The following is an 11,991-nucleotide window of genomic DNA, read 5'->3' as shown; positions in this document are numbered from 1 at the left end:
TTTGGGAGTTAATCGTGCAAACATTCGCGTCTCATTTCACCATCCCACAGGCGAAAGCATCCATTGACCCATATGGTCGGAGCGAGTCGGGCACAGCCCATCTGAACCCGGGCTGGCACCTCCTCCCTGCACACTCTCCTCAGCCCTGTCTTCTCACCTGTCTCACTCTGTGGGACGGGATTAGCTCTAAAAGTTCTCCATTATGGCTTTGCTTGTTCAAGGTCCCACCATAATTTTGGAGAATATGAATACTGCAAAAAATGAAATTCAAAAGCGGACAGCCGGACATTCAGCCTGAAACTCGGACAGTCCAGGTTGGAGCCGGACGGTGGAGCCCTACTTCAGGGTCGGGATGATGTTATAGATGATCCCCCCACTCCTCTTATTATAAATCATCCCTGGGGAGTTTTGTTAAGGAAGTGTGTCCTTTTTTCCGTTCGCTGAATTTGATTTGCAATTGTGAAAAGCGCCTTTTACAAGCGCTAAAAACAGGTCAGTAGCTTTTCATACATCTCACCATTTTGGACAGCGTGTTATGTGAAACAAATGTCTGTAGTTTTAATCTGCCTTATTGTGGCAGGACGATCGACTCAGTTTATTTTGGACTGTGTCGTATCTGTGAAGGATCGTAACTTGCTTCTCAGATTCTTCACCTACATAAGCTACTGTATGTTTCAGATTTCAAAAATATCGTGTTATCGGTATGTTTGCTAAGTAGAGTGAAGGAGACTTCACTCTAGTGAGAAACTGAAGTGTTACATTTATCAAATCTACAGGTATTAATGTTCTCTTTTTAGTTAGGCATGGGAGTGGTTTCTCAGTGTTTTGTTTTCAGTACCCCCCTAGCTATGTTGGCTTTGGGACTGCAGTTGAAATATTTCCATGTACAAGATTTCGACATAGTTGGCCGATGGCTATGCACGTTTCAGATTACAGCGTAAAAACCTTCACGAAAGCCTATATATCTGACTAAGAATAAATATATTAGGCTAACTAAGCAAAATAGAGATTTTTAAACTTTATTTTCTCGGTTATTTTAAACAAACACAAACTTAATAGGCGTGCTTTGCATCCAAAGCCTTGCATCCAAAGTTCATCGTTCTTGTGTGAGGGAACTTAAATAAGATCATTCTGACCAGTCTACTGTAAACACTGTATTGCTGAGCTGAGCTTTTTGTCTGGTTCTGTTTTTTCCCCCCATTCTCCTGAAGGCAGAAGGAGAGCGTGAAGGAAATCCCAGCACTGATATGTCTCAGCCACTTCCCTCTTGGACAGAAACTAATGCAGCTGTGGACTCCACAGTGGCAGAGAGACCAGAGGAGACGCACACAGACACTATGGGTCCGTCCACGGGTGACCAGGGCATGGAGGGCACGGAGGAGGACAGCACTTCTGTCGGCTCCAGCACCACCGAGCTTCTGTCTGCCTCCAAACTGTGCGGATACCTCCACAAGCAGGGCGGGCCCCTCAAAGCATGGAAGTGCCGCTGGTTCTCCTATGAGGAGAGCAGATGCCAGCTGTTTTACTATCGCACAGCACAGGACTTGAATCCGCTTGGCAGGGTGGAGCTCTGCAACGCCACCTTCGGCTGCCCACTGCAGGGCGAGGAGGGCACATTCGAGATACAGACTCCAGAACGCACGTTCAGACTCAAGGTATTTACGGTCTCAGGTTTAACAAGGTGGTTGAGGAGTGTGTCAAGAGCGTTTATGCTGTTAGAAACCATTGGCGTGTGTTACCGGTCATCCATTGGTCACTTATTCAGTTACTTTTGGCTGCATGCTTGTGTTGCCATGCTGTGTGTTACAACATACCATGCGGTAAGCAGTACAGCTAGCACTGCACTCTGGAAGAACAACAGACATGAAATGAAGTAACATCTTAGTCACAGTGACGGTAGCAGACAGTCCTCTTAGCCTCCTGTTTACTCTGACCTGCAGTTGTATGAAAAGAGGCTGCACTTACTTGCCCACTTAATGCATTTTTGACCCGTTTATTCCTATAGTTTATTCCTATAAGCCCACGCCTCTAGCCTATATCTTTGATCAGACTTTTAAATGTGTAATGATCAATTATACACAAGCACACCTGTTGGCCCAGTAATGCTATATGGGACCAGAAAGAAAGCATGTGTGCAGTGTGTTATTGATCCTGCAGTGACAGTGATTTCTCTGAAGAAAATGCTTAAGGGGGCATAAAAGGGCAAAGGTCGAAAATCTGTAACATAAGACTACAGTTTTTGACGTATTTCAGCTGAGCTGTGTGTCTCTCACACTCACATACACACAGACTCGAGCAAATGCAACATGTACAATATGTACAAAGTGTACAATAGGTACACTTCACTATACCACATGACGATACCAAAAACCATGATCATTATGGTCACTGATGTTATTGTAGGAAATGTTTATATTACCCCATTCCTGTTTCTCGGTGCCCCCCCCCCCCCCCCCCCCCTTCAAGCCCCCACCCCACCCCCACACACCCACATTTGTTCCAGTAACGTGTGTCATTGCAGGCAGCTAACCAAGACGCTAAGATGTACTGGCTGCAGCAGCTCCAGCTGAGGCGGCTACAGCACAGAGCGCTGGTGGCCCCGTACAACTGCAGGGAGGAGGGCCAGCAGCTGCTCGACACCTGCCCTGGTAAGACCACCGAGAACAAAAGAACAACCCATCATGAGATCAGCGCTTACTGCAGCAGACAAGGCAGTGCAGGCCTGGTTAACATGTCGAATCATGGGCCCCGTGTGGTTTGGGTTCAGATAATGCAGGGAATATTTCAGTGATGCGAGAGTTTGGTTGGTCATCCCAGCATGTGATGCAGCCAGAGGGCCTACAGAAAGGGAAATGTACTAACTGTTGTGGAATTAGGCTACGAGCCTGGAAGGATTCACGCCGCTCGCCTGTGGTGTTGCTGAAAGTGAAATCATCTTAGAACTCACAGTGCCCCATTACTACTGGGCCTTTTGCTGCTTCCTGTCTGTGTAAATATATGAGTGTTTCACTGTTTGTTACTTCTTGCTTCACATAGCAACGAAGTGTAGTGCAGAAACTAAAGGTGTGCACACCTGTCACTGTGTTCTGTGTGCTCATTCACCTGTCACTGTGTTCTGTGTACTGTGCCACCTGACACTGTTATGTGTACGCAGTCACCTGACACGTGTGTGTGTGTGTGTGTGTGTGTGTGTGTGTGTGTGTGTGTGTGTGTGTGTGTGTGTGCGTGCGTGCTCAGGCACCTGTAACTGTTAGAAACGAATCAACTGCATTTTCTCTAAATGGAGTAATGCACAATACTTTGTCTCATATTCAACTTTTTGACTTTAATCAAGAAAGCGTAAGAAATGTCTATGACAGGGCATGACCTTGGAGGGAGGGAGGGAGGGAGGGAGGGAGGGGCGCTCAAGAGATCAACAGAAGAAAAATGCTAATCAAATCAAGAGTCCCCGGGCACAGGAGCTTATATGATCACATTAGTCCTGTAAGCCTCACATTTTGAAACTCACCCTCTGTTTCGCATGTGGACGTTCCTAACGAGTACACAGTCTGCTGCCTGTACAAGTACACACTTGTACCGCTCAATACCACGATGGCCAAACAGAGTTCTGTGTAAGATCATATAAGTTTAAATAATGAAATAATTTAAGTATTTTTAAAATTCAACACCTGCTGTTATCACCACATGAAATGTTTCTTATCTGTTCACGTAATATGATATACATGTATCACTCATTCCAAATACAGTAAAAACAAAACAAAAAAACGCCAGACCCAAGTCCTGTTTACATATAAACTCTGCCAGTGGCTGATCCGCAGGGTAATTATGCACTGATTTGGAGATATTAAGAGAGTGATAGATGTGTTTATGTGCCACAATCTGGAGGAAAATGGAAAAGGACGCAGTTTGGGACGGGGACGGGAAATGCCCTACGTTCATCAGAACATGGAGGTTAGGTTGACTCAGATCACTAATCCAGCAGCTGTGCACATGTGACCCAGGAGTGGTGGTGAGGGGGTTGCCCAGCAAAATTGCATTTAGATGCTTTTTACTTCGTTCTGTAAGTGTCTCGTGATTCATCTAAAGCAGCTTCCTTTAATGTGCCTGATTTGTTGGATTTCTGAAACTTTTGCTGTTTTCTGAACCATCTTTATCTGCATTATTTATCAGGGTGGCAGGATGGTATGGAATTCTAAGGGAGTCTCTTTCTTGTGTGTAATCCTGAGATTTACAGCAAGTACTGGCCAAATATTTGCAAACCGTGAGGCTGAAAATCACTGTTTGCTGGTGTGGTTAAGAACTTACAACATGCTGTTTCCTAGGGATCTTTTACCCTTAAAATGATCATGTTTCTTTAACCGTCTTCCTTTAACAGAAAGTATGAATCTGACAAAGTTGTTCCTGACAACACAACTTAAGTTACATATGGGCTGGAGAAGCATATAGACACATCATTATCATAACCATCTCTTAGAGTTCTTCATTAGAAAGTGTAGCATATTCTGTAGGAATTTTGAAATTTGAATTGTCCAGACAGGACTACATAGCCTCTTATTTGCATATCACCATAAAAATACAAAATTATTCAAAAACCTCAGTGTATGATATTATTAAATACTAACTGAAGCTTACCATCTACACAACACTTTATCAGAAGTAGCTGATAAGTAATTTTAACACCTCTCTGGCAAGGGATTTTTAAAAATCCATTGAATAGGCAAATATAGCACTGCAGATTATTCATAATCACTTGGCAAATCCTCCAAGTTCAATTTGCTACATACCTAGCCTGAGTAACCCAGGAGGGAAAAGACTGTGGGTTAGCCAGACTGTTAGCCTGTTGTAAAAAAAAAAAAAAAAAAGGTTTGCTTGGTGTCAAATGTGACTCCATGCATTTTTTTTATTTGACCTTTTGAATGATTATTAGCTGTCAAAGGACTCTGAGCCTCAAACCCATAAGCAGTGGGAGCTGGTGGCAGTCTGCGGGTACTGCTTGACATGGTAGTCATTTGTGGTCACGGGCGGTTATGTATAGCCTAAATCTGCGGCTTGTTGTATTTCTTTGATGTTCCTCTGCATTATGTGCATCATTTCCTGTATGTGGCAAAGCACCATACCAGATAAATGATGCCTAATGATTCACATCCTTAGTGAGTATTTATTCAGTAATCCTTGATCAGTAGGTTGTGTCTCTCAACATGACAAAGGCCCACCCAGGGTTGTCTTATCCTTTCCTGGCAAATCCATTTTATTTGATAAGATCAATATATAAATGTTGGTATAGATTCCTGCAAATCACCCAAACACCACTTGAGGCTTGGATGTTTGTTATTACCCATGGTTCCCCTGGTGCCGGGGTATTAAGTGCACAACTGCAGGAAGAGGTGCCACACTGCAGTGACTATTACAGGAAATGAGGAAACAAACGTCTGAGCCGCTCGGGCAGGTGGTCTGTCGGAGGATCTGGGCTAATAATAACAACTGCATTACATAACTTCCATATTCAATCTGCTTGCTGAATGAAAGGGTCATTGTAGGTTGTTTTGACCTCAAACTGTTGTTTAAATGAAATAACATCTTGTATCTTATCTTTATGAGAAATTAGAGCAAGCAACAGAGTTTCCCAACTAGGTCTAACTACGTTTGGAGCATTGTGGGCCGTGTCCTCTCCAAAGAGGACTGCTTTGACTGACTCACTGTGGAGAATTTCAGACATGTTGTGACGTGTCAGCACCTCACCCTGGTGTGTGTGTGTGTATATGTGTGTGTATGTGTGTGTGTGTGTGTGTGTGTGTGTGTGTGTGTGTGTGTGTGTGTGTGTACACTTTACTGGAGATCACACTGCCTATGTCGAACCGCCAGGAACTGTGCCGTGTCTTCGTCCTCGGTCCTCAGTTAAGCTGATTAGCCGTGCTGTGTTAGGAGCACTCGCAGAACGTGGCTGTGCACCAATCGCGTTTATTCGAGGACAAACTGAGAAAACAAAAGTTACGTCCCAGGAGGCGACTGCAGGTGAATACTTCTGGCACACTCCTGTAGCTCGCACCAGTGCCTTTTGGCACTGGACGCACTGCACGCTGTAGCAGCCATGTGGTGCATTTCACACAGCCAAGTAGCCCAAACCATGTCTGTCAGCCGCCAGCACCCAGCAGAAGAGAGTGTTGTTATGGTGAGGTGTTCTTCCTTATTCACACTTATGTAGGAGGTTCAGCCAGGTGTGAGTTTACAATGTATTACAAATGCCTTGTTTGTTATATTGTTTTTTTAATTATTATTCTTATTTCCTGACTTCCCGGCTGAGTTCAGATGCTCAGGAAGGCGGGGGCGGCTATGATTTGTTGATTTGTTTTGTTTGGCTGTAGCAAACTTCCTGCCCACGGTGAAGCTGCCCCTGGGGCTGGTGGGGGAGGAAGCAGCCCGTCACCCTGTGCAGACGAGCCCCCTCAACGTCTCAATCAAGCACCCGCTCATCGAGATTCAGTACGTGCAGGAGTTCTGCTGGGTGTAGAAGTGTAAACGGTGTCCTTTCATTCATCAGTGTTTCTTTCTTAAAGTGCTGTTGTCATCGCGCCCCACAGTTCCCCCCTCCAGTTTCCCTTTAGTTTCACTCTTACGGAAGTTCACTCTGCTGGTGCGATGTGATGGTTCCTTAGGGTCAGTATTTGTGGTAGTAAGCTGGTTTTATTACAAATTTCATCTCATTGGAAAAACACAGGGAAAAAAGCTATTAGACACAGGGTTTAAAAACAATTACAGTGTTGTCAATTAATTTTAATAATGTTTGAGTTGGTCAAAAAATTTTAAAACCTTGATGAAAAAGTTTTGTCTTACAGAAACTCGGTACACAGCTTGCTCCTTCGGCGGCCCTCTCAGGAACGGAGTATATTTTGGGTGGAATCCCATACCACCCCAAATGACCTCAAAATGGACTCATCCAAGCCCTCACCCAGTATACCCAGTAAGCCCCAGTGCTTGGACACCCCATGCTGTTCCCAGCGCAATATATATATACTAGATATCATCTGCACATACTAGATTTTACTGAAACTTGGGTGTCTGGCTCCTCCCGACTGTCCTGAAGGCCTGGAAGTGTCCCCCGCTGAGATGCCCGAGACGCGTGCTGCTCCTGAAGTGGGCTGCGATCAGCCGTCCAGCGGCCGCCGGTCCCCACGGCCCTCGCTGTCTCTGCCCAACAGGAAAAAGGACAAAGGCCTCTCTGCCACGATGCCCGTGGACCGCAAGGAGGCCGGCACCATGGACCGAGCCGCCCGCCTCCAGCAGGAGAACCTGACGCTGTCCGAGGAGGTCAAAGCCCAGAAGGTAGAGGTCGTAGAGGGCAAATCATAAGAGCAAATCTAGAATAAATGCTTTTATATGCCCTGAAGTGTGTGTGTGTGTGTGTGTGTGTGTGGTTAGGAACTGGTGTGGCTGCTCCACCAGGCCCTGGAGGCGGCCCAGCTGGAGAAGCGGACGTGCACACAGTTTGCGGCGGCCGAGGGCGAGCAGGCTCGTCTGGAGCTGCTGCGACACGGTGAGCGTTGTGCAGCCGACCTGCGTCAGCGTCTGGAGCGCCTGCGCACGGAGGGCGAGGCCCTGCGCCACAGCCTGGCCCAGCGGGACGCGCACGTGGCTGAGCTGCAGGACAGCGTCCGCCTGCTGCTGGAGAAGAACCAGGCCAAGCAGGAGGTCATCCTCAAGCTCTCCGAGGAAGTGGCAGCGTGCGCGGACGACCCTCACCGCACCCTCGGCTTCCAACGCCTCAACACGGACACTTTCAGGCACCTAACGCAGGAGATGGCCAGCCTCAAGGTGCACGACGCCCTCCGACATGAAACGCAGCTCTCCGCATGGTCAAAGTGCTTTATGTACACCATCACTTTATGTACACCATCACTTTTCACTAATTGTCCATTTTTTATTATTATTATTTTGTGCTCATGTACTTTGTACTCTTGATTTCCTAACTAGGTTTAGACTGACCAATACTGCCTTTTTATTTAATTTTGTACATTTTGTACATCAGCTGTTTCACTGGGCCTTCAGGGGAAAGTATCTTTTTTCATTTAAAACATTTCATTTTACATACCGGTAATTATTTCTATGTATGTGGTTTGTTTTAACGAAGATTTCTTAGAAGATGCTGTTGACTGATGTGCCTTGTGTATTTTTCTGTTTTCAGGATGATTTGGAAGCTTACAAAACCCAGAACAAGTTCCTGAACTCTGAGATCCATCAGCTGACTAAACTGTGGCAGAATAGCTCGGAACAGGAGAAAAGTCTTATGGTGAAGGTAAATAAACTACACACAACTTTCTCACAGATATAGACAAACCTCTGATTCTTAGGATCTGATCAAATCCTCAAACACACAGCACACACTGTGATGATATAACATGTGCTCGTGACTTGGTAGCTTGTTAGGTGGTCAAATAATCAAGTCATTGACACCATGGCTTATAGTTTTTGGCAGTCCATTGGTGCTACAGTTAAGGGTAAAAGTTGAATAAATGCTAGGTGTGTATGCGTGTGTGTGCGTGCACCTCAGTGTGCCTATCTGGAGGCCAGCAACTGTCAGATGGAGAGTCGTTACCTCGGGGTCCTGCGGAAACTCCAGGAGAAAAAGGAACTAAATGCAGAGCAAAAGGATGCAGTGAAGAGGTTAATCGAGGATGCACTACAGGCAGATCTGAATGATGTTATCCAACTCGACACAGTGAGGTAAACAACATATGGGTAATATCCAACTTCCAAACTAAACTGTGCAACTGTGTAAACTACTAATAGGGATGTTACTGAACTCCTGAGCAGCCCACACCTATGTTCCTCAGGGAGTATGACGAGTATGGCTTTAAGATCATCCCTGACTATGAGGTGGAGGACATGAAGCTGTTGGCCAAGATCCAGGCTCTGGAGATCCGTTCACACAAGCTGCTCCACCGAGACGTGGGAGAGCGCCCGCTGCTGGCCCGATGGACCCAGTACTTGGGCGGCCGCTCGCCCGACGACCTCTGCTCAGGCCCGGAGCTGAAGGGGCTTTTGCGGGCAGGCGTTCCCCGCGAGTACCGGGCCCGGGTGTGGCGTTGGATGGTGCACACCAGAACCCGGCCGCTCCGTGAGCGTCTCCCGGACCTTTTCCAGCAGCTGTGTGAGAAGAGCCACGCCACGCCGCACCCAGCCTCCCGCCAGATCCAGCTGGACCTTCACCGCACCCTCACCTCCAACCAAAACTTCTGCTCACCCTCCAGCCCCCAGCTGCAGCAGCTCCACAGGGTCCTGCTGGCCTTCTCCTGGCAGAACCCGACCGTCGGCTACTGCCAGGGACTCAACAGGTACACAGCTGAGAATTTCCCACTAGGGCAAGATTTCATGTAGGTTCCCATATGTGAATCAAAATGAAAAATCTTAGGAAAATCCCAGTTCAGCTAGACAAGTCTGCACAGTGCCACGATCAGAAACAAACAGTGTAGTCTGGAGGAACAGGTTGGTGAGGTCATAGGGAAGAATTTTGCAACAGGTTTCTTGCAGGTCATGCTCACATATTTCACAATGTGCTATTTAAGAAGTTGCATCCACCACTCCGAGCACACCCTGTTCCAGGGGCCACCACTCCAGCAGAAGCACTCGAGCTGGGGAATACTAAGCCCAAGAACCAAGTAACAAAAAACCATACCTGTTTTGTCTCACAAACTAAAACAGATGGACATTTTAAGATGAATTCCCGTTCAAATTGTTGCCACACCATGTATATCGGAGGAGAAGCAGCGTTACTCCAGTGGTGTGTGTGATTTTCAGGTTGGCTGCCATTGCTTTGCTGGTTCTGCAGAGTGAAGAAGAAGCGTTCTGGTGTCTCGTGGCTATCGTGCAGTACCTCATGCCTCAGGACTACTACACCAAAACTCTGCTGGGCTCTCAGGTAACAGCTTGTAGGAGATCAGAACATTGGTGGAGCAGCTGCTGTTGTTCTCGCTCAGTAGCTGTCCATGCCCACATAGGCGGACCAGCGTGTGTTTAAGGACTTCATGGCGGAGAAGATGCCACGGCTGGTAGCCCACCTGGAGGAGCACGGTGTGGATGTTTCTATGATCACTTTTAACTGGTTCCTGGTGTTGTTTGTGGAGAGTCTTCCCAGTGACATCCTGCTCAAGGTCTGGGATGCCTTCTTCTACGAGGGAACAAAGGTGCTCCCACCACAGCCAGCTAGTCCATTCCCTCTCAGACTATGTACTCTGTACTAGACTTTTTGTCCTATGTGCTAAATGAATGGAAAATCTGTACATTGAGATTCTCTCCTATCAGTTCACCCCAGACCATCTTAGTCTGTGAATGTATTTACCCACAGGTGATATTTCGATATGCACTTGCCCTGTTCAAATACAACGAGGAGGAAATCTTAAAGCTCCACGGCAGTGTGGAAATTTATCAGTATCTACGCTTCTTCACCAAGACCATCACAGACAGCAGGTGAGGAAACGCCACCAGAGCTCTAAAGGTGAGGTGTACTGTGGTGGCAAACACCGCCAGAGCTCTAAAGGTGAGGTGCACTGTGGTGGCAAACACCGCCAGAGCTCTAAAGGTGAGGTGCACTGTGGTGGCAAACACCGCCAGAGCTCTAAAGGTGAGGTGCACTGTGGTGGCAAACATAGCCAGAGCGCCAAAGACACTGGGAAGGCCACCTCAGAGGCCCAGCGGAGGATTAACACCCTTCTTTGTCATTTGTTTTTGAAATAATGTCTCTCTCCTTTCCTAGCTTCCTAGTGTCAGTCATTTCTTTATCTCGACTAAGAGGATGCATGATGGTACCCTTGCTGACCCCTCCGAGCTCTCGTTACAGCAGACGCTCTCAGAGCTGTAGACAGCCTTGCTATTTTTGCCCTGAAGGCAGACTCCAGCATGTATAATTCACTAGGCATGCAGACAGCACAGAGAGCACAACTCATGCCCAAGTCACATGAGCTTTAGGCCAGCTGAGCAGATGGGAGCTGGATTTGGGTCACATCACAGTGCCGCTCCAAAGCTTTAGCTCTGCAATGAAAAAGACCAGTGGGGTCTGTCTAGATCACTCTTTCAGAGGTTTCCATTGGGGTTATTATTTTTTAAAAGAGCTCAATGTTTAGTCCAAGTAGGCCGAGTTTGGACAGTGTCCTCCTTCCTCATTGATTTGTTGCCCCAGACAGTTCATCTACTTGATATAGCAAAAAACCCAAAAACTAGCATTGTGAAAATTTAAACGTTAATGATGCACGTTAATTACTAAATAACCTAAAAGTTTGTAATACTCCTGATAATACTCAGCAGTGATAATACTCCTGTGCTGCCTCACCACTTCCTCTTCCCACAGGAAGTTGACCGTCATTGCTTTTGTGGACCTGAACCCGTTCCCGATGAAAGTTCTCCGGAACCGGCGCACGCTGCACCTACAGAAGTTACGAGCAGAGCTGCGGGAGCTGGAGAGGCTGCAGGCGGAGTACGCCGCCGACACCGGCCCGCACAAAGACAAGGATCTGGACGCCAACGCCAGCGAAGACGATGACATCGACTCCTAGACGCCCACACACACTCATCCAAAGTGTGTGGGTCTCTTACACATGTGAGAAGCTGGTTGGTCATAACTGGGGGACAATATAAAGGATTTACCAGTAGGGGGCGCTGGAGACTGTAACATGTTATAGTGTCTGGCATAGTAAGTTGTCAAAAAATGCATAACACTCTGCTACCTAAAAACAAAAGAAAGCAGAAAAAACTCATCAAAAAAGAGGAATACTGAAAATATCCTGCCTTGAACAGAATAAGACACATCTGCATACACTAATATTTAGTGTAAGGTAAACAAAAATGTAAACTTTATCACTTAATAAACATTTTTATAATTGAGCATGTCTATTGGTATGCAAGATATGTACATTCATAATAAAGATTTTATAATACATCTGTTAAAATGTCCTTTTGTTAACAGATTAATATTTACTCTGTAGTGGTCCACTATACAATAAC

General features: G+C 46.5%; 1 protein-coding gene across 3 annotated transcripts; it reads left to right on the top strand.

Annotated features, from left to right (window-relative positions):
• Nucleotides 1-106: 106 nt before the first annotated feature.
• Nucleotides 107-11,924, top strand: tbc1d2 (TBC1 domain family, member 2). Of its 3 annotated transcripts, none has more exons than XM_077005748.1 (14): nucleotides 107-492; nucleotides 1,216-1,655; nucleotides 2,522-2,648; nucleotides 6,363-6,480; nucleotides 6,834-6,958; nucleotides 7,082-7,320; nucleotides 7,417-7,809; nucleotides 8,180-8,290; nucleotides 8,546-8,718; nucleotides 8,829-9,329; nucleotides 9,793-9,913; nucleotides 9,993-10,178; nucleotides 10,340-10,461; nucleotides 11,339-11,924. In XM_077005748.1, exons 2-14 carry the CDS (start codon nucleotides 1,248-1,250, stop codon nucleotides 11,541-11,543), a joined length of 2,829 nt encoding a protein of 942 aa, XP_076861863.1. In that variant the 5' UTR covers nucleotides 107-492; nucleotides 1,216-1,247; the 3' UTR covers nucleotides 11,544-11,924. The 3 variants fall into 3 exon arrangements, with proteins under 3 accessions (XP_076861863.1, XP_076861864.1, XP_076861865.1); XM_077005749.1 differs by having other exon boundaries at nucleotides 1,212-1,655; XM_077005750.1 differs by lacking the exons at nucleotides 107-492; nucleotides 1,216-1,655; nucleotides 2,522-2,648 and adding an exon at nucleotides 3,435-6,169.
• The last annotated feature ends 67 nt before the right edge of the window (nucleotides 11,925-11,991 follow it).

The sequence above is a fragment of the Brachyhypopomus gauderio genome, chromosome 5 (genome assembly GCF_052324685.1).
Source record: "Brachyhypopomus gauderio isolate BG-103 chromosome 5, BGAUD_0.2, whole genome shotgun sequence".
Lineage (NCBI taxonomy): Eukaryota > Metazoa > Chordata > Actinopteri > Gymnotiformes > Hypopomidae > Brachyhypopomus > Brachyhypopomus gauderio.
Note: the sequence above shows the minus strand (reverse complement) of the source record. Positions and strands in the feature narration are given on the sequence as shown.

What these genes read in the sequence shown, in the direction of transcription:
- tbc1d2 (XM_077005748.1), top strand. Translation starts at nt 1,248, where the DNA reads ATGTCTCAGCCACTTCCCTCTTGGACAGAAACTAATGCAGCTGTGGAC. An exon ending in AGGAGATGGCCAGCCTCAAG is followed by an intron (nt 7,810 to 8,179) that starts GTGCACGACGCC and finishes TTCTGTTTTCAG; the next exon opens with GATGATTTGGAAGCTTACAA. An exon ending in TCTTCTACGAGGGAACAAAG is followed by an intron (nt 10,179 to 10,339) that starts GTGCTCCCACCA and finishes ATTTACCCACAG; the next exon opens with GTGATATTTCGATATGCACT.